This window comes from Paralichthys olivaceus, chromosome 17 (assembly GCF_024713975.1).
Source record: "Paralichthys olivaceus isolate ysfri-2021 chromosome 17, ASM2471397v2, whole genome shotgun sequence".
Taxonomy (NCBI): domain Eukaryota; kingdom Metazoa; phylum Chordata; class Actinopteri; order Pleuronectiformes; family Paralichthyidae; genus Paralichthys; species Paralichthys olivaceus.
In genome coordinates this window covers 20,180,830-20,203,738 of record NC_091109.1, presented here as the reverse complement: position 1 = coordinate 20,203,738, position 22,909 = coordinate 20,180,830, and the positions used below count along the sequence as shown (strand labels likewise).

The 22,909-nt window shown below is 43.3% G+C and overlaps 1 protein-coding gene across 7 annotated transcripts in view; it reads right to left on the bottom strand.

Annotated features, from left to right (window-relative positions):
• Positions 1 to 21,280, bottom strand: part of LOC109639611 (collagen alpha-1(XV) chain-like) — a 48,551-nt gene extending 27,271 nt beyond the window's left edge. For 2 of the 7 annotated variants that reach the window (XM_069512534.1, XM_069512536.1), the window contains exons 1-2: positions 20,925 to 21,280; positions 20,745 to 20,827 (exon numbers count right to left, since the gene is read on the bottom strand). In XM_069512534.1, the coding sequence (XP_069368635.1) occupies positions 20,745 to 20,827; positions 20,925 to 20,935 (94 nt within the window). In that variant the 5' untranslated portion in view covers positions 20,936 to 21,280. The remainder of the gene's footprint in view (positions 1 to 20,744; positions 20,828 to 20,924) is intronic. The other 5 variants (XM_069512537.1, XM_069512538.1, XM_069512535.1 and 2 more) reach the window with 4 other exon arrangements.
• Between the last annotated feature and the right edge of the window lie 1,629 nt (positions 21,281 to 22,909).

Below are 22,909 nucleotides of genomic sequence, written 5' to 3'. Positions count from 1 at the left end.
TTTCCATCTAAACACACGGTCGATACGTATATCAAGAGTTTATTAAATGTGTTTGTTGCAGCCAAGATCTCATAAAGATCATAAAGAGCCATCATGACTTCATGTTCTGAGGCCAACAGCAGGACACCAGCAAAACACAGCCCAGCTGATTATCCCATAAAGTGGAAAAAGCTTTTACAGCCGCTTGAATTTCAACTGACGGTGAGATAAACCAGATGGTTAATGGGAATCTGAATAAGCCGTTTCAGACCCTGCCATCCTCGATGCTGGAGCAGAGCCAGGATCCACAAATATTTAAATTCATGCTTGTATGCTGTAGATAAACATCTTTTTTTTAAGCTATCAACACACTTCATTTGACAATTAGTCGCCACCGGAAAGGCCACGAGAGATTATTCAGGGTATTTCCAGCTCAAACCGTTGCGATTGTATCACTCGGGGACATTTGAGTTTCCCTCGTTGCACACAACTTTTTTTTTTGTGTTGATGCTGAGTAGGTGTGCTCCACATTCATTCGCTGGGTGGTTACATAAACAACTGATGCAGCTGTTGAGAACAAGATCCACAGCAACGTGAATTCATTACAGACTTCAGAAGAAAAAAAGAAATCCTGTCGGGCATTCATTTGCCGTTGCCAGCTACATCACCAGCGATCACTTCCAAATTCTTTCTGCAGCGTTTCATAACCAATCTGTTTTCTATGACATATTATGCTCTCGGCTCAGCGGCGCTGCTCCACAAAGTGTCGGTGACTCAGCCCAATCTCTGCCCGCGTCCCCTGTTGACCCCCGTTTACCCAGAGCTGGTGACTTCATTATCGTGCTCTGGGTCTGACTCTGATTCAGACATGAGCTATTAGTTCCCAGGGTGGAAAAATAAATAAATAAAAAGAAAATGCAATTAACTCGTCGGGCAAAGGAAAGCAAATCCTAAACATTCAATATTTTGAGGGAAATTCCACAGTAGCCAAACCAGAATAAATAAGATATGACCCCATGAGGAAATGATGACTAGATGGATGGAGAGCTAATGTTAAGTGGATTTGGTGGCAGTCACTTAGGAACTCAGAAACAAAACAGATAAGACAGATAAAGTATTTAAGTATTCATTATAGAAGTCTGGGCGTATTTTGTCATTAGCTTCCTAACAGGTCCACCTAAATGTTTGATTCTTTCTACTGTAATAGTTTAAATAACGTCATGTGTCCAGTGATAATGACGGACAAGGCTTTTCTGGCTTATGCAGGACAGAGACAGAAAATAAACCTTCTGCAAAAAGACTTCCACCGTCTCTTTAGAATTTAAATTCAACTTCTTTGAGTGAATCTGCCAATTTCTCCTCCAAAAACATGACTCTGTGTTCCCACCGTAGCTCAACGAGGTCGTGCACACTGCGTCCCGATGCCAGCTGCAGCATTGAAACCACCGAGCAGGAATCCCAGATGTGAGGCGATGGGTTTTATTACTGCACAGATTGTGGGTTTTATTATGACTTCACTTGCATCTGACTCTGCAGCTAAGAGGTGTCCAAGATGACAACTGCACTGGGAGAAGTGACTGGGATCAGGAAACCAGTGGTGAAGATGTGTGTTCAGTCCCTGCGGCAAGGTGGTCATGTTTTTACTGCTCGTTTGTTTTTCAGCAGGATTACGTAAAATCTATGAAACAGATTTCCAGGAAACTTGGGTGGAATGATGGAAGAACTTTGACAATGAGATTTTCATTGACATTTTCAGCAATTTCCCCGGGTATAACTTAAAAATCTGACAGAGGAGGTTAAGTTTTCATCCAGGAATTTGTCATTCATTTTTTTTTAACATTGTGAGTGTGGGTCCTTAATTGCTCTCTTTGATTTCAATTACCCTAAGTTAACAGTGTTTACAGTAACAATCACCAACATCACAGCAGTGCAGATGTACTGTGAAAGTGTATCCCGCTGTTTACCGGCAGGATTTAGGAATCATTAGTTGGGTTCATCCTTTTCTTTCTGGTGGTTGGTGTTCCTCTGTCCCTCATTTTGAGATTCCAGCTTTGCAATTTCCTTTCACGGCTCAATTCTTGATGATCAGACGATCGTCTGCCAGTGGCTAAACCCTAAACCAAAACTGGGTTTATATTTACGCAATAGCCCCAAAAGACACGACAGAGGACAGAAGCTGAACAGTGAGAGTACTACTAGATAGAAATCCTTTCTTAGTCCAGCGTTTTAAAAGGCCTCTCTTTCTATAGCGCTCTCTCACACTGCACAACAGAGGCCTTATGTGTGACAGGTAAAGTGAGGCCTGGACTGGGGCGAGAGGGACTCAGCGGTCAGCAGAGAGCGAATTCTTGCATTTCATCCAACATTGGTTTTGGGGAACTTTCTCTCAGTGAGGCGGACCGCCTTACTCTCGGCCGGTGGTCTTACAGACTACTGTCCACTTAATGCATGATAATGTATACAGTGGAAAGCTCTCCGTGAAATACGTGAACTTTTGGAGTCAAGTTGCTCTTTAATCAAGTTCCTCCTCTGTAAATGGGTCAAATAATCTCTTGCCCTGAGCCCTGTACACCAAACCTCATTAAGAATGCTTCATATTTCAAAAATATTGGTGATAAATGCAGGTTTTTAACAATTTCTAAGTCTTGTTAACTGGAATTCTACAGTTTGGCGTTATACTTCTTCTTCTAAAAGATCATACCTGCTCACCAAAGTTACATAGAGCAATAAACAGACCTCAGGGCGAGAAGTGGGGTTGAAAGTGGCTCCATTCTCTCTATTCAAAGTCGGGAAACATCAAACTGATTTGGAAGCTGCTATTTTACAGCAAAACATTTGGATAGTGTTGCTTCAAGTGTAAATCTTTTGCTCCGTGTCTCCAGAACGGCTTTAATTTGACATCACAAACATCTTCCACCGTTGCCCAGTTCTTAATACGTTCTGGAAAAAACAGAGCTCTGCCAGGAAACACTGGCTGACAGTACACTGAGGTTTAATGGTAGCAGCACTGCTGTAGGTTTTTACAAGGAGTTAGGGGTCTCAGTGTGACTCCAGCTGACCGTGGAAGAGGAGCATAATATGACTTCCTAATGACAACAGTGTAATTGAAGCATCCGGGAGGAAAGGGCCCGTTTTGGGTCAGAGCAGAATAAACTTGCAGTGTCATGATTTATGTCCATGAACTTTTTAAAACTAAATCTTATTTCTCAACACGAACTGGCTGCTTAGAATTTCTTCTTTAATACAGACTGGACGGTTCACGTAACCCCTGAATAACTTTCTTTATATCCCACCTGCTCTACTTTTCATACTCCTCCCATGTCGTGTTACACCAAAAGAACCATTTCTTTCTGCTCAAATGTTGAATTAGGCAACAACAGAGGTGAAAACACAGTTCAGGAATCTTTAGGAATTCAAACCATCCGTTCAGATTTCCAGTTGTTTTGGTGCGAGGCTGCTCCAGCCATTTAAAAACTCGGGCCTGTGCCCATTAAAGCCGACAAGACTGGGGTCACTGCTCAGGGTCTTTTTCCTCTGCTGAGCTAAAGAGCAGAATAGGTTTGTCGGTAAGGTCGAGGATTTCACTCGTCTAACAACAAACGCACACAAACATACATCTATGCACACGCACACTGCCGCCAACTCCCTGCTCCTGTAGATTTCTTATCTTCCATCTCTATATGGGGCACCATCTTGGCGTCAGCGGGAGAACAGTATCACCTTTGTAAAGTGTTTTTTTAAAACACGCAGGTCACTTTTCAATAGAGTATCAGAGTTACAGCTGAAGATAAACATCTGCAGCACTATAGGTCCACCATGTTGTAGAATTAGACATTTTCTCTGATGAGACAATTAAGCCAAAAGCAACCGAGGGACGTCACATGTTCTCTAAAAGTCGTCATTGCAAATTTGAAAGTTGTTTTTCCAATAAAAACCTCAAATACACAAAAAAAAAACCTCTGTAGCTGGAGTGAGATTTTATGCAGCAGAGAAAATATGCTGGTGCAGAAAATCTTTACTCATTGACACAAGAAGACAAAACGCAACTGAACCTCGTCACTCAAATTAGAAATAAAGAGACACGGGTCAAGTGGTAAAACCTCCGAGAAGCATTTAAAATGTCAACGCGGCAAATGTCACATTGAAATTGAGATTTACTACGGAAATAAACCTCTTTTTTCACATCCTTTAAATTTTGCTCTTAACCCTTCGGATCTGGGGATAAATAACGTTTTACCACAGCGTTTAAAAAGCACTATGCCTTTAAGTTAATTAAGGCAGCAAGAGGCCGCTGGTAATAGCGGACGTCCACAGGGGTCAGGTGTCATGAGGCTCCGTGTAAACGGCACGTTGTTTCGGCTTACCCCAAGCTGTGTTTAACCAGCTGTAGAAACTGCACTCCGACCGAGGTGTCAGAGGAATGATGGGAAGGTGGAAAAAAAACAAAACAACACCGCCTGCTTTTGGCAGTTTGCCGCCACAATGTCGAGACTTCAACGTAGAGCTGGAGAGAAGGTGCAAAGCTTCTGTCTCAATTGAAAATGTATTTGATGAATGGGCAGAGAGAGAGAGAGAGCAGAGGAAGACGAGAGTGAGGAGAGGAGATAACGTGGAGGAGGAAGACAGAAGCCATCAATCACCAATTAAACAGAGAGGAAGGTGCAAAGCTTCTTTCCCACTTAATCAACAAAGCAACTGGGATCTTTTAACACAGCCAAGGTTTGTCATGGCTCCTGCCAGAGGAGAAGACAAATCGACTAAAGAATAAAAAGGAGTGGAAAACTGCTTGAGTTACAAAGAGAGAGACGGAGAAATGAAAAAAGACAAACGTGACAGAGCAAGAAAAACTAAAACAAATGAACAAAGGTGCAACTGAAGGACGAACATCTGCAACTGAGCGCTGCGCTGTGAGAGTTTCAATTTCATCTCTATCAGCTCCTTAACCCGAAAAAAGAAGAAATCCCTCTCCTCCTTTTTCCATTGATGGATGCCAAAGCTTAGCAGTCAGGCTAAGGTTTGTCGTGTTTGTGTTCATCACAGTGAAGATACTCGTGTAGCTTATCCAAACTGTTCCTGCAGAGGGAGGGCGGAGGCGGGCTGAGTGCTACCATCTGCTTTGGCTCTGCAGTCCCAGTTATTCAATACAGTTTGAGGAGCGGGCTCTCGGCCAATCCACTTGCAGCCCGGTCCATTCATTGACTTACAGTAAGTGTGGCTGCTTCCCCGGCGCCGCATGGCTGCCACTGTTTGAAGCGTCTTGACCAGCCTGGCTGACCCAGATGAGAATGACCTGGATGACCTGAGAGCAATGTGCTTATTCAGAGTTTAAAATTAGTTTATTCACAAAATATTTTCATTCTATTCATAGACTACAGGACTTTGGAACAGACGCCCTGACAACGCCCAGGTGCACAAACCGAGGTCCAGGCTTTTTCTTTCGTTAGTGTAGATCTCATCAACCAAAATCTCAGTGTCCAACCTCACTTGTGCTTTTCATATCTTTAGTTTAAATCTCTCGAGACTCAAATCTCAATTTAAATAGAGATTTGGAGTTCAGACATCCAGAGGGAGCTCGGAAGAGAACCACTGCTCCTTTACGATGAAAGCGGAATGTTGAGGTGATTCGGGGATCTCGTCAGGGTGCCACCTGCGCAGCCTTCCTTTTGTTGGTTTCTCAGACGTGTTCAACTTGTAGGAGACCCACGAGGTAGACCCACAACTCACTGAAGGGACTACAAATCCCGTCTGGCCTGGGAGCGCACCGGGATCACTGAGGAAGAGCTGGAAAGCGTCGCCAGGGAGAGGGACATCTGGAACACCCTAATTGGCAATAGACGGATGGATGAATGTTACTGTAACTACTTTAAATTCAGTTTCGGTTATTCTCCGACCCACAGCTCCTGGTGGGAGAATTTTAATCTGACGTCTGTTGCAAAAAGGCAATAAAGAGAACCATGGTATGCATTCTTAGTCTGTATCGTTAATTCAGTCTTTACTGTAGCTACTGGACAATATATTCTCAATTGGATGTAGCAAACACAGGTCTGTCTTTCCAGGAACAGATCCAGTGGAATGAAGAAAAGAGGTGTTTTTGTACTTTTGGCAAAAAGGGCAAAGATTTCTTGGAATAAATTCAGAGCTATTAGTTACTGCTACCTGGCTGCAGCTCTTTTTTTACCCTTTCTTTCCATTTAGTGCTTGTTTCTATTTCTATCTATGCTGCCTTGGTTGCCAAGTGATCTCCTGAAAAGTACAGTGAAAAAATGAGTCCTTATCACCAGATATGATCTAGATTTCAACTGTAAGCTGCTTTAGACGACATCCTCTCGCATCCTGTCCGTCTGAGAGTTCATTAGCGAAGCGGTTGCTAAGCTGGGTCAAACTGCAGTTCAGGTTCACCCCATGGAGGACATGACCCCGATCCTTGACCCCAGTGTCCTACAACAAGCGAGAACACTCAGCAGCTGTTAGCATCATTTGTCAGGTCAAAACCAGGTCAAGCTCATTGGCTTGTTATTTTAACATTAAATCCCTCTCATCGCTCAAGTGGTTTAAGCGATGCGGCCAAAAGAAAAGCACGCAGAGCCTTTTTTAGGTGGGTACGCATTTCAAGATGGACAATCGTTTGTTTCATAAGTTGTTTGGAGAGTAATTTTTTTCTCGTCGAGGGAGTCGGACGTGGGCTGGTACTCGATTCTTATGTCTGGGTAAACTCCAGAAAAGCATGTAAATTGGTCTAATCTGCAGGATTTACACAGGGCAGCGTGTGTTTGGCTTGGCATGTGTTGGACATGAGAGAGAGAGGAAAAGAAAGCAATGAATCCAGGTTGCAAAAGAAAGGAGAAGACAAATCGAACGGCAGATTGAGAAATGTAAGATAGATGTTGAGAAGAAAGAAAACTAGAATCTAATCTTTAATTTCTTTAATCAGATATTGTGTCAAATGAGTAAATTGCTGCTTATAACCTACGACACATGTTCGTCTTTGTTTCTGATTCTGAATTCAGAAGCAATTTCTTCATATCGGTTCAAAATAAACACGTAAAAATCAAACAGAGAAACAGCCATATGTTATTCTCCCTGCTTCATAACCGTGATCCCTGCAGTGCCATTACTTATAATGTGCACTGCAACGGTCCAGATCCTGAGGAGCCCCAAACTCCTGTGATGTCTCCGCTCCATCTGCTGCTCTGCACGACGGGAGCATCATTTCTGTTTTTACAGCTCATGCTACTTGCTTCCAACATGTTTTTACTCACCATATTCTCAGCGTGTGCATATTACTCCACAGAGAACATCTCAGACTAGTGCATCTTTGCGACGTTAACGTGTCGGTGGAAGCTCGGCGACAGATTTTCAGGTAATTGCGTCAGCGTTGGACGAACTGAAGGAAAAACTGCAGAGACAATCAGAGCTATGAGGTCTTTACTTCAACAGTTTGAAACTTTCAGAGCAGAGATGAAACGAAAGGAGTAAAAGCGGTTTTCGTTATTTCTGGCTCTAACATCCTGGTACCTCATCCTGCGGAGCACAAATCTTAAAGCGTCAGACATGGAAAGAAGTCAACAAGCGTTCCCTAGGTGCTCTTTATCAAAAGTTCAGCAAAGAGAGATGATAAGAAAGAGCAGAGTCACATAGTGAATCTTAACTACATGATTTTTAGACTGATTTTCCACTTGGCAACAAAATTTGGCACCGACAGAAACTAAGTGCATGAACTCAATGTACAATGAAATTCCGAGAAGCTGAGGTTTCGTCTTCCATTTGGAAAAGGATACTGCTGCAAAAAGTTTGCATTTTCACTTGATAGAGACCTTAAACTGATTAACTGCTTCATAAACTGTTGCTCAAACCCATCACTCCCCTCATGAAACCACATTTAAATTCCCTAGATCTGGATTTTTGCACACGCTCATAGACATCAGTCGCCTAAACATGACTGATTTTCACCATGAGCCATGATTCCTTTGAGAAATCAATAAAAATGCGTTTTATCCCACAATGTTAAAGAAAGCGAAAGAAAAATCCCGGATCCGTCCCCTGATCTGGAATTCGCATCACAATTTAAAGTGTTCAAACATTCGTGGAAACTGTTTGAGTAGTTTTAGCGTCATCCTGCAAACTAACAAACAAACACAGATAAGAACACGACCTCGTGGACGGAGGGAATAAGAAAGTAAACACTGCTCCTGAGTGGAAACTCTGTGATAGTTTTATAATGATAAAACCTGCTGCATGAGCAAAAAGACATTTTACACACAAACAAACTCTGTCCCCTGACTAATGAAAAGTCTCGGCGCTCTCCAGAATGAGTCTGATTTACTGCTGTTGGGGAAACTTAATCCAAAAGCAACAGTTCCTCAGTTCAGCCGTATGTGTGTTGGAACATGTGTGAGTTACTGTGTGGGTGTAAAGCTTTCCAGATTTAGAAGCAGGCCTCTCTTCTCGCTCACAGTCGCTCTATAACAGGAGATTGCACGTAGCTGTTAGTCTCCGTAAAAAAAAAAAAACCTCAACAAGTACCTGCTGGCAACCTGCAGACGCTTTGATCCTCAACATCTGACCCACAGTTTGTTTCCTCATGCGGCAGATAAACTCAAAGCATGACAATCTCATGCTCTACACAAACACACAAACACACAAACACACGATAACTAAAAATATATATCAGGGTTTATATTTTTAGATTTCCACTTTTCAAGCTTTCTGATGTGACACATCTTGAAATGAAAACTTTTAGTTCCCTTGGTTTGTTGCTCTAAATACTCACAGGTGCACATCTCCCACAATTCTGGGATGCTTTTATAACACATGTTAAAATGTCTTTCCATGTTTCTCTCTGCCAGTGACTTGACCTCATGAGTTCTGCAGAGGTTTTGTTTCTGTAGGAATCGGGATCAGTTTAGCAACAAATCAATCACCATGACATGTATATTTAAAGTTTTTTTTGTGCCAATTCTATACTTTATAGATGTTTTGATACTTTAACTACTTCATTCTTATTAGTGTCGCTGCCTGAACTTTATACCTGCGTCCCATTTTCTTAATTTTCGTCTCAAACAAGGGTTCAACTGAATAATTATCTCAAAATCGTCCAAAACCAATGGACATTAGAAGAGAAGATTGTCAATAGACAGTTCTATACAGCGCATCTCTGTGCCATACAACCGATTCCAAGATTCTCTGCAAGACATGAAAACAAACAAAGCTATGCTACATTTGTTGCCGGTCTGTGTTTACTCTGACTTCTAGAAATCCTCTGACACATTGCACGCTTTGTTTTGTTGGCATCTCTAATCCCAGATGTCCGTCTCTGGCCTTTACTCCCCCCCCCGTCTCCCACACATTTCAAACATGCATTTATAAAAGTTATTCGGAATCACAGAAGAAACCAACCAAACTCCAATTCTGACTTTATGGAAATAAAAAGAGATGTTTCCGCGTTCAGCCATCAGGAGACATCTTTGTCCATCGCAGCTTAAAACCTCAGAGGGGAGAAATCTATAACGTAGGTGACATTACATTTCCACAAAATCCTTTGGGGTGCATAATAAATGCACCACATTTTCCAGACAGCCTTTTAAGTGGTAGCGGTTTGCTGCCGCCGCTGAACGCAACATGGCGCTGAAACCACAATCCTCTCCCATCATAAACCAGTCATAACCCTGAGGAACACCATGTTGTCCACACTTCAGAGCTCCACGGTTACAAGACAAGCCAGGGCTGTAATAATAATAATGACGCTGCCTGTCACACTCCTCTTGCTCCAGACCATTACATGCTCGTTGCATCATGTGTTGGAAACTTGAGGGGAAAGCCTTGAAGCCACTCGGCACAAATTGCAAACAAGGAGGACGCTGCAGAAACCGAAGCGTTTCTAATGTTACCATCAGAAATATGGAGAAACAGGAGTGGGATGAGGAAAACAAAATGAAATATTCTTGTGACCTCTCCGGGCCGGCCAAAATAACGATGAGCAGCAACACCAGCAGATACTCGCATCCAACTTGACCTTGAGCCCAGATGATATGGATTTTTGGGGGGGCTGATGCCGATTCCAGGATTTGGGAGTAAGATTTACAATATCTCCTATTCCATCTTTTAAACCATTTCATTCAAAACAGCTTCCACAGGTACTTTGTTCATCGGAGCTACACCGGCCTGCACAAGGAGGAAGAAATATCACAACAGATGAGAAAACTTGGAGGTTTCACCACAAGTGTTCAGTCAGGTTATGCTCAATAATACATCAAAAGCGAAGTGATTTCCCAGTCGACGTTATTCCCCCGAGGGTGAAACTGGGCCAGAGATCATGTTTCTTATCAGCTGCCAGTGAGCGAGTTATCAAATCCGGGGTTGACAGCTAAACGGGCAGATGACTCCTCAGCTGAGCAACCACAACATCACATAAAATCCCTTCTCTTCCCCTTTGGCCACGTAGTCAGGTTTGACTCAGCTGCTAAAAGTGTGCTGATGAGCAGCTACACACTGAAGTTTCATCAGTGCAATAAAAAACATCAGTCCCTTCTAAAGGCTCAAGGTTTTTTCGGCGTCGATGAACGATGAGGTTCAGATGATCTACGAGAGACGATCAGAGCAGAAGACGATCCATAAAATAATAAATTGTACATCTGCAACGGATTAAAAGAAAAGAATCAACTGGTTCAACAGAAAACGTTTACCAGCTTTTCACTACCATTCATTTCAGCTTGTTCTTGCCAGACATACACATTTCTAACCACAGTGATTTTCCATTATATCTACTGCTTCCAGCTACTAAACGTTTTTATTTTATTTTTTTTAATTTTATGTGTTAAAGTTCCACTGAACCACGGGGGAGGTAGCTGTTTATAGCAAGGTTAATTACTTCATACCAAGAGCACCTCAGTTAAATAAACAAGAAATCCTGTCATTCCAATCCGGTGAAAGCAGCTCCACTATCTACACAAACTGTTTCGCTGCTTTATTATGGAAAACCGAGGTGTTGTCCTCTATTTAAGAGCGTTTGTGCTTAAACTCCTTTGTCTGGCTGTGTTGCCTCGTTGACTGACTTGGAGCTGCTGAAGCTGCAAGGAGTTGACATTGTTTTGGAAGAGAGTTAAATAGGAATTGACCTTTGCTCTAATCTCTGTTATTGTGTGTTTCTCTACACTTTGGCAGGAGAAGCTGTTGAAAAGTTTGGAAGCTTGAGTGCCACACAAACAGTTTTCAAAAAGTCTGCACGTAACAAATTAAACTACTGTTGCCCAATTATAAAAAATAGTAACTAGAGACCTTCCAATAGGTTTCATGAAAACATCAGGACTGAAGTGTTGCATTTGCTCTGGAGCTTGAAAGCTTTTTTGAGAAACAAATCTGTTTTCCTCCTCGCTCTGGTCAAAAGAGGCTGATGAAAGCTTCAGGGGCCTGAGCACCGGACTGGGATGACGGGTGTTACCTGAGGGACGGACTGATGACAGCATTGTTCAACCAAGGCCTGAAGAGGAAGAAAAGATTCCTCCGAGGCTTTTGAAATCCAAAATTGTTTCTGTGACCTCAAATACTTACAATAGGTTGAGTAAAAACCTTGATGTGGCAGTTTTACCTCCAACAAGGACGTCATGTTTTCAGTGTCGATTCTCTGCCTTGAAGCAGGATTACACAAAAAAGGAAAAGGTTTTTCAGAAGTTCTCAGTTTATACTTGAGACTCATGGTTTTCATAAATTTACCATCATATATTTAACAGTTTTCTTGGGTCAAAGTTTATTTAACTACATCATTATAGGCATTTTGAAGTGGATTTCCAAAAATTGAGTAAGTGTGACAGAGAAGAAGAATGTTTAGTAGAACATTTGTTTTCTAAAACTATATAAGGTTCTTTCATTTTGCTTGGATATTCAGGCTCAGCCCATCGGGAAGCTGTTTTCACTTTTTTAGTAGAAATTGCAGACCACAGAATAATAACTTTGCAAACATCATGACCAAAAAGAAAAACCATAGCATCTTCCAGAACTCATCAACCAGAGCCATGTGAAACAAATCTAATCCAATACGATGCCGGCACTTTGAATAAGAAGTGAAGAAACCAGTCACTCGCTGCTTGACTTCATTTCTGCGACCACACGAACTTGAAAACTTCTTGAATCCAGCTTCACGCCACAAAAGCGAATTTTCATGCAGCCTCACAGGAGCAAATCCCATTTTGTCAGAGTAACTATGGAAAAACTAATAAAAATGTCAACGCTGATGCAAATGGTGTGAAGCCCCGAGTCTGCTCCTGCACAGAAACTGTGTTTATAGAGATAGGAGGATAAATATGTAGAGAAATCTCACAATGAGAGAAGTTTTAGCAGCTGTTTGTACAGCAACAGTAACACAGTCTGATCTAAAGAAAGGAAATACATTAACTGCCGCTAACTGTAACACACTTATGGTCAAAGTCAAGCTGTCGACTTCATGCACAGACTTAATTTCTGGCACCGCTAACGAGGCGCCAACAGCCGCAGCTCCAACCGCAAACCAAGGTGAGAAATTAACTTCCTGATTTTCACATTTCACGGCAGATTTATCAGCACTCGGCTTTTTCTGAAGCACTTGCGGTAAAAAGCAAAGAGAGACGAATATGAAGATGATGGAAACACGTGAACAAGACAGACACTTTTTTTTTTTTTTTTTTTTAAAAGACAGTATTGAGGGGAGACGGAGAAAGACACAGATGTTTGTGGATGTTTACTCGCCCGCGGGGGTGGGACAGAGAAGTAAAATGAGACCTAACCAGGAATTAGATTTGTGTTGGTGATTTTCAGGAAGTGCTTTGACAGTGTGCTCAGAATCAACGCAGCTGCAGACCAGCTGAGCACACGACACATGAATGCGTGTACACACAGACACACACACACTCAAACACACTCGCCACTAAACGACCAACAACCCCTATGCTAATCCCACCTCCCGCTGGGAAACGATCTGATGCCCCTCAGGGAAAATGTCTTTCAGTCGTTCCCACACTTTCCACCTATCTACACATCGATCTCTCTGCTGCTTCGAGACAAACTCCCAAAGCTCTTCAGGCACCTGAAGATTCGAGCAGGACCTCAGACGTGCAAAGAGTTCAAAACAATAGTTCGTGTCTCAGTGATGAGAAGCTCAAAGTCCCAAAACAGACTGTTCTTGTTGGTTTGTTAATGACCAGAAGTCATTTGTCAGTAAGACAGGAGACAGACCAGAGCCATAAAAGCTTCAAGGTTGAGACAGCAAACGATGTAACAGAGTCTTTATTCTTGATGCTGCAGATTAAAGTGACATGTTGGACCAAACAAACTTGACTGACCTGCTCAAACCCTCCGACCTCAACTCAATCCAACACCTTTGGGATGAACTGTAACATCCCCAGGCCTCGTTAGTCAACATCAGTGCCACTCTCACTCATGCTCTAGAGGATAAATGGAAGAAAATCTCTGCAGCCATAATCCCACATCCCGCAAACGGCGGAGGTATCACATCAGACGCCTTTTTTCGACACAACTGTGGAATTGTTTTTATTAATGCACAGATACACAGCTAACATGTTCAACTGTCACATGAAGGTACGATCTTTGGACGTCTCCTTACTTTTGGCCGTGCAGTGGAGACAGACGCCAAACATCTAATAATCATTACCAGGGTTCAAGTGAAGTGTTACCTTGACCCCAGTAGCAATTAGCAGAACGAGGAGCAGCGAACCTTTATCTCCGACACTCACATCCTGTTCCATCTGTGACTAACCCATCAGTCAGGCAGAGAACCGAGAGCAAACGAGGGTAAAGGTGATATTTTTAGAGTGAAAGAGGGGAAAAAATGAAGCCTTCATAAATCTGCTCTCACTGACAACTGCTCTGTCATTAAGAGGCGTGCTGCTCCAACTCAAACACAGACACACAAGAAGAACTCTCTGAACACTCCTCAGGGAACGAGAACTTGTTTCACTATAATCCACACACAGAATTCGGATTCAACCAGGATTAAGGTAAATTAGACACCGAACTCCTCACGTCTGTTTCGGAGCCACACACCACTGCTCCGCACTCCATGACCTCATTAGGAACTCAGATGCTCCGTCGCTGTTTGACGTGCCCTCTCTCCCTCTGTGGTCTGCACGCAGCTGAACAGACACCTGCTTGTTTCTGCTCCATCTTTCCGGCCTGACGGAAACTTTCCAGAGTGATGGAGATTCCATGTTTTGCAAAAAAAAGCCAGGAAGCCGCTCCCAGAAAAACAAACACGCTAATTCAGATCCACTCTACGTGATCGTAAATCGCAGTTTTGATGCACCCCAAAGACCCGCCGGCAACATGTGAGCCCGCCATTTCCTCCAGGAATGAAGGAAAACTCATAAATTCTAATGGTGTGTCACATTTCATCCAGTAAAAATGCTCACAGGACAGAGGATGTACTGTGGCTCGGTCTCAACCGTGCATCTCCACAGCTGTAATGTTTCTTTTCATCCTGCATCACATTCATAAACCACTGAACATGTCCGCATGAGCTACTGGCAGAAGCTTTGGTCGACTGCACTTCATTAGTGGACGTTGAGGACACAGTGAAGTGACACTGCTGAGCTCAGCGTTTCTCACAAGCTGAAAGTGGCGGAGGCGACGGAAGGTGCGGCTTGTAACCGATGTGCCTGCGTAGAGCGATGTCACCCCAACGCCTCACATGCAGGGTATCGATATGCAGGACTGGTTATTTCCTTATTTGAAAGAAAAATGTGAGGACACACAACATGGGTTTGGACTAATGCCTCACTTTGTGGACTTCAGACTCGTGGAAAGAACAGCATCAACCAAAACACCAGCAAAATAAATACATAAATAAAATAAGATCATGGCAACACAGTGCGGTTTCGTTTGATCTCCGTCATCCCCGTTTGAAACGAAGGCCCAGGAAGAAAAACATTGGACCACATCAAACGCAGAGTTCAGCTCTTGGTATAAAAGCTCTTTGATGGCCAAGGCTTTGATTTCAGCGAGAGAAGACTGGTGTCGAGATAAGGTTGAATTAACGAGAGCTTAAACCAAAGATAAGTTCGCTCAGGAAGTCTTTTGTGTTAATGATGCTTTTCATGAAAAACAATTGTAATCTTGGGTGAAACTTCCCACTAATCTGTTTACGAGGTAATTGCAAAAAACCACATGTGCGGTTTTACTAAAAGAGGACAGACGACAATAACTTCAAAACCTTCAAAGGCTCAAAGTGACATTAGGCGTCACACCTTCACCCTCCCACAGAATCCTTCCTATACTTCACACATCCTGCGTTTGTCCTCAGAGCTCAATCTCTGAACGCAGCTATCCCGCTCATCTCAGTGTTTCTGCTCACACTGTGTCCACCACTAATAATAGTAACTTGTTTTGTCCAGGACAGATTTAGCGGTTCCTGTTTACCCTCCAGAATAACGCACATGTTTTTGGTTCGGTGTTTCTTTTAAAACGTTTGCAGATACAAGTCAGCGTCCAGGCTCGGAGCCTGCGGAGCAGCTTCCTTCAAAGTGTCGTGTGAGCAGAATGGTCGCTTATAAAATCAGCAGCGTTTAATTTTTCAAACTTATTCACGAGGTAATGAATGCGTAAAATAAAAATGATTCTGGTCATGTGGCAAAACAAATCAACAAGGATAAAACCTAGGAAGTCGCAAAAGTAACAAACTGCATTCATTAGGAGTCAAAGACATGAACAAGGAGCCAGATGAAGATAATTAAGAGCTGTTAGAGGACGCAATGTGGCAGTTGGACGTAACAAGGAATAATCTGGGATGCAGAAACACGTGCGACACACACAACCTGCAGAACATCTGGAATCGATTCGAGCCTGACGCTGACGCATGCACCCACAAGAAGCTGGTGTCACCGTCCAGGGAACAAACAAACAAACAAACAAACAAACACAGAGATGCAGAGTCAGTGAAATGACGAGGATGAATTTCATTTTCAATATCAAAGCTATGGAGAGGAAATTCTTCATGAAAGCAAATGGCAGAAAGACACGTCTGGAAACAGCTGAGCTTTCGTGCAGATCGTTATAAATTCCCTCAGACGAAGCCAAAGCAGCAGATTCCCCTAGTTTCCAGTCCTGTTGCAAAGCTTTAGTTTCATATCTACAATAGACAATCTTTATAAATGTGTTGTATTCAACTGACTAATGACAAAGTGCAACTGTTATTTATATAATTACCTCATAATGTAGCAGAGAAACCACGTTGAACCTGTGCAAACTCATACAGAGCAGTTGCACATTTTGACATGCAGAGTATAAACACATCTGCAGAGAGTCCAAGAAACATCTGGACACTTAGCTTTGTCTAATATTTAGTGGTAGTCATGACGGTTGGTACAAATGGAGCTCAGAGTTCATTGTTGTGGGTTTCAGGCAGGAAAGATCTGCTCAGTATTATGTGTTTCAAAGAAAAGACAACGTCAGGGAATTGATAAACTGCATATCAGATGACTCGCTGGTGGCCTGTATGTTGCGCTGAATGGAAACAACCAGGACGTTGATGTATAGGAAAATGTCACAGACTGTAAAAGTCTCGTGTTTTTTCTTTCTTACTCATTCATGAAATCATAGTTGGACACGATGGACGATCCCTCTGCGCTCCAGCAGAAACTATTAACCAGAACCTGACGTCTTAACCTTGCGCAGGGCTGTGGTCCAGATGACCTGCATCGAACTGGAAAACCAGGATCTCGTTAAGTCGGAATCAAGACCAAATGGATGTGGAGGATTTTACAAGTTGCTTCCTTACACTGAATGTCATCTCACTTCTGGTGACATCTGTATTATTGAGCGTCGATCTGTGCTCCTGCAAATATTTCATGCATCTCAAGTTTTCCTGATTCATAACAACTCATCAATTAAGCGCCCGTCTTTGTCTGGTAACAGAGACGAATGTCTCGACATCTTTTGTTTGGACAATGAAAATCAGCCGTTTGTCAAATCGTTTCCAGATTTTGGAAAATGAATGTTTTTAATTTTTAAACAAAGTCACAGGAGAAAAAGTCTGAACCTCTGAATTTGATTCAAAAACTCTGAACACCGAGAAAATGTTTTACATTTATAATATGATTTACAAAATGAGTGGACATTTTTGCAGCAGCTCACAAAAAAATTAATATTCAACCAACTGAACATGAACTTCAATCATACATCAACGCAGTCAGTGCGTCACTACTGGAACACGTATTATTTACTTTATTTATTAGTATTCGGTTTCTTTCAGTGCTGTCCAGTTATTTGACTGAACATTTGTTATTCCCTAACAGACACATCGCTCAACTCCCTGCTTCTTCTACATCTTGTTGGCAGTTGGGGAACCGGCTTTAGTGGACTCACTCTAATTCATGTACTCTCTCTCTCTGTCTCTGTCTTATCTGCTTCAGAACGACATTTGCCAAATCCGGATCTGAACCATCGGCTTACAAGCGAACAAGAAACGTCAGAAGCTGAGATTTGTTCCTCGTTGTGTTTATTTTATTCCACCGTCTGAGATCCACAATAACAACAGGGCACTGCAGCATCTTGAAAATACTGGAGCTAGGACCAGAAACATTATTATTTCCTCCATTATCAAGGTTAAATCTCTACGGATGCTTAGTCAGCCGGACCCCAATAATGAATCCTGCTTTTGCAGTAGAAGAGAAATGTTTTCAGTCGGATAAACCAGCGAGTGGATGAATTTCCTTAAATGAGGTCTGTCTACTGAACGCCCCCGGAGAGCTTCATCTGAAAGTCACGTGTGTGTCATGTACGACCGACTCTGTTCGAGATGTAACATCTGACGTCCTCCCGACCCGTTGCTTATTTTACTGATCTCCGAGGAGTCCCATAATTGTCTTTGTCTCATCGTCACACTTGTCTTCATCATAATCATCGCCCACAATGCACTCATCATAACCACGTTCACAGAGCGTCACTTCATCAGCTACCTCATGTTCATTATCTCCAACAGGCATCTGTGTCTGAGGCATTCCTGTCATTCCACAGAGATAATTACAAACATTATTATTTTGGAATAATCACCATGTGTACAGCAGATGGGGAACAATAATTGAGTTGAGTTGCACGTGTGCTCTCGTGGATGTGTCATATATGCTGATGCGAGCTTCCTTACGTGCACAGCGAAGCACGGCAGCGTGACTTTCACTGTCTCACAGAATCACCGGAGGCTGAAGAGGTTAAAATATATGTTGTGTTTGTTTACAAGCTCATTAGTTGAGCTGTTCATTCCCCAAGGTTGAAGCTTTATGACTCATGAGAACAAAGTATATGAAGTGACATCTGATCCCTTCACAACATGAGACGACACCATTTTTATTGTTTTGTTTACTGGGGTTCGAACATCTTGTTTAAATTCTATTTGATATACATACAAACTTTACTCCTTTATTCATCCATTCACCCGTCTACATAAGCTGCTGTCAGACATGCCCCGGACTCCAGACCTTTGAACATGAGAGTTTTTAAGCTCGGCGCCGGTAGAAAGTCCAGAGAAAGTCCGGATCAAATTGTGCGGACATCCTCCGGAGTTCACGTCTGAAAACGGCTGCACTGACTGAAGTGACTCATTTATTAATTTACTCATTTTCATTGCAAATGTAGTTGACTTGAATTCATTTGCTCATTTATTCAACTCAACGTTTTTGTCATTAATCTGCTCATTTATTTATTGACTAATTGTTTTGCATATGCACCAGTCTTGCATTCATTCATTCATTCATTCAATCAATTATGTAGTCATTCATTTGCCTGGTGACACATCTGTTGATTGACATATCCATGCATTTCTAATAGTTCTGCATTCTCCATGAATTAATCAAAATCTAATGTATTCATTAATATATTGAACAATCAACTTGTTGGTTTGATTTTCCATTCACTGCAAAGTCTTTCTTTCTATTATTTCTCTAAAACTCATGTTATTTCATTCATTCATTCATTGGTAGCCGGTTAATGTGTCCGCACACCTACATGAATGTCCTTTACCAAATATGGCTGAACAGAATTAAGTTCTCGTGTCCAGCTTGAACTGTGAGACGTGATATGTTGTTGCCAAGGAATATGTTTTGCGTTGCCAACTCTTAGTTCAGCTGCATCCACCTAAAAACATCGGCTGAGAGAAGACCCCCGAACCACTTCACACCGAGGAAACAAATCACATCGACTTTATTCAAAACAGAAATGTCAACGTTGCCACGGCGACAGCTCATGTTTTCAAGAATATTTACAGCATGCAGCCTGGAAATATTTGTCCCTGGTGTTCTCTCTCTCTCTCTCTCTCTCTCTCTTTCTCTGGAAAGTGAGCCAGCGAGCGTGCCCCCCCCCCCTTGAAAAAGTGAATCATAGCAGACTATTATGAAAATGGCAAAAGCACAAACACACTGAGAGCGAAGCCTCGAGCACAGCCGGTGTCCGCAGGATCCACAAGAAACCAGACCATGGAATCACACTTTTCTTCAGTCAAGACATCGACCAGCTCCACCCACACTTCCACTGTCCACTCCTGCTGGTCTGCAAACACTTCTACAACTTCTCCTCCCCACAAGGTCACATTTCACTTCATATTATAATTAGGAGACGAGATGATTACACTCCTTTTTTGCCGCCAGCAGCCAAAAGTGCCGTTTAATTCAAAATGTCAAACTGACGATTACACTCATTGCGGCCACATTAGCAAAAGAGACCTCGCAATTATTTCACAATTCAGCTTTTGTGACACAGAGGTCGATGAGGCGATCATACGTCGAGATATCCACACACACACACACACAAAGCTGCAAATGTCAATCCAGATTCCAACACACTGACGGAAGCAGTGATGATGTATTTGGCCGACCGTCAGGATGGAGACTAATCAAAAAAGAAGCTCTACTGACATTGGCCCTCATGTCTGACAAGCACCTCCCAGCACACCCTCAGAGAGCTGCGGCATTACATCATGTCCGCTACCTGAATAATGCGGTGCCACTGATTGCAGAGCCGCTGTCACTGTGCACGCCGTGAGGTTTTGCCTGTTTCCAATTGCGATGGAAAAGAAAACCTCGGCACTAATTGGGACCATGCTGAAGGGTCCTGATTGATCCATTAATCCTGGAAAATAATCCAGATTTAAGCTGTGAAAACAGTCGGCGGAGGCTGCAGAGCGCTGCACAGGGGCTCCTGAAAAACATCTCCAGAGCAGATATAATTGAAACCATCGTACAACAGCACAGGAGCTAGCAGGTAGCTGCCCGACGTGCTCCTCAACTTTCCAAAAGTTTGCAAAGTTTCCGTAGACTTTGAGGATCCTCGTGTTTCATTATCAGCCTCATGCACAGAGACATTGGAGCCCTTCCAGAAAGAATAGTGGGCGCACTCAAACATCAGACTCAAAACTTTCCCAGAGATAAAACTTTGTTAATTAGATACTTTTAATTAGCATCGATAGACAAGATGATTTGCAATATAAATTAGAGAAGCTGCTGCCAGGATGTTACTGTAATAAGCATAAAATGTGTGTGTCCTACTCAATGCATAATAACATTGACACCAAAGGTTTCACTATATCATCTTCCGATTAAGAAATCCCTCTGAAAGTAATATCCCACTGTGCCTCTGTAACCTCACCCCTGCAGTGCAGCAGGACCCGAGTGCAACAGCTAAATCATTCTCACTCAACGGATGAAAAGTCATGAGCCAGCAGAAAGTTTGCCAACAGCAGAAAACTTTTCCCCCCAGCAGCATGCAGTCATCAGACAGACAGAGTGTGCACATACCGTCCAGCGGCTGATAGGCAGAGGAGCGTCGGCAGCAGAACCGGAGCACGAGCAGAAATAATCCAAAGAACCAGGGAGGAATGCTGCACACACAAAAAAAGAAAACACACGAGTGAAGAGCGAGACTCAAAGTTCACATGAAACAACTTCTTCTCAGAAAACACTGTGGCTTTCATTTACCGTGAAGACATCTTCAGTGGCGCCGAGCTTAGATCCCAACTAAACTTGCCCTGAGAGTGACAGCAGACCGAGAGAGAGATGGAGCTCACTCTGCCTCTCTCCCCCACTTACTCCAAACTAAAATCCTCTCTCCTCCTCCTCCTCCTCCTCCTCCTCTCTCTCTCTCTCTCTCTGGTTCCCAGTCAAACAAAGGCAGCTTCAGTGCGCTGGGACTCAAGGGGCCCTCGCTGAAAGCTGAAACCTGACTCCTTTGCGTCTCTCTGCGGACCACCGCTTTCTTATCCGGCCCTCCCCTCAGACATCACAACCCCAGATACAAATTAACACACTCCGGTTAAGTCCTCCTCCGACCGTTACGGCTGCTCCTCCTCACTGGTGTGGTTTCTCCCACACTCCCCCTGTCCTTTAAAGCAAGTGTGGCCTTGACCTATGAGGTGGTGGTCGTGATGGTGGGGGGGGTTGGGGGGGTGGATGTCTCTCAGGATTTGCAGCATGGAAGTTTTACATCTTTCAGAGGAAAACTTTAGTTTCTTGGATCAAAGTACATTTTCAGCAGATATCAGGTTTTACTTTTCACATATTATTCTGAATAAAGTTTCGTAGGTAAAACCAGAGTCTGTCCTGGGTGAGAGGCTAACATGCTTTGGTTTTTAAAATCACCAACTGATTCTTCTTTATCCATCTGAGCTATGATGGAGTGAGCCGTCTGAAACCTTCTGTGTCTGGGCTTGGTCTCATGAGCATTGTGCCGTGGTGCCAAATGGAATCTGCCGAGAACAAACACAAACAGGCAGCAGTCTGGCTGCAGGAGCCAGTGTGGGGGGGGGGGGGGGACGGGAGGACAGGAGGACAGATAAAGAAGTGTTCAGACCTTGTCTCTGGACAGCTCAGACAGATAAGTGCCATCACAGCCTGTGAGCGATGCCGTTAGAGAGGCAGCATCTGCGAGCCGTCCTCACTTCACTGACCTCACGCAGACTGACCAGTGGAGCTGTCAGGGGACATTGTTTGTCAAAAGAAGAGCGTCCCGTTCCCTTTGACTGTTTTATTACCAATTCATAGGATTTCTGAGTACCTGGAGAAGTTTTTAAATTCATTACGTACCAGTTAAGATATACTTTGTCTCTGTACTACTGCGGAAAACTCCGGGTAATTGTGATAATGTTCGTATCGTATTCGTATAAAACAAAAGTTGCTCTCAGGCAAAACAGGGGAGTAGCACAGGGAAATACATGAACACTTACTGGGAACGTGGCGAGAGGTGACGAGACACATGAACATGACCGGGGTAGACGACGACAAACCAACGAATACATGGGGGGGACACAAAGACTTAAATACACACTGAACTGATGAGTAACTGGAGACAGGTGGCACAGGACAGACAGGTGAGCCTGACGAGAGCAGGAAGTCCAGTGGGGAAAACAGACCAGGAGCAGGGACTACAAAATAAAACAGAGGAACACTGAGAGGAACATGGGGTGAAGCACAGGGCGGAACATAGAGAGGGACACAGGAGAGGGACACAGAGAGGGACGCAGAGAGTGGGACACAAGCGAGGGACACAGAGGGGACATTTGAACTGAAAACACTCTTTATAAAAGATGACAAAAATACAAAAACCATGACAGGTAGCGTGTGTGGAGCAGCCTTCAGCCACTGTCTTCCCCTTTCTGCTGCCGCCAGCGTCTTCCATGTGAGACAGTGCCCCCCCCCCCCCCCCCCCCCCAACCAGAGCCACGACCTGACAATCTGTTGGTATCTGCTCGCCGTGGGCAGACGAGCTGGTTGCCGGTGGCGTTACAGACTCTGGAAAGGTCATGGAGGTTGTTGACTGAGCGTGTCTCAAGTTTACAGTCCAACACAAGCACGAACACAAAAGAAACAAGTTAAGAATTTGCTGCGTCCATGCACGCTGACATCTTGCCTTGATTTCTCAGAAACAACCAGAATAAACATTTATCCTTCACCTCAAAAGCCACGAC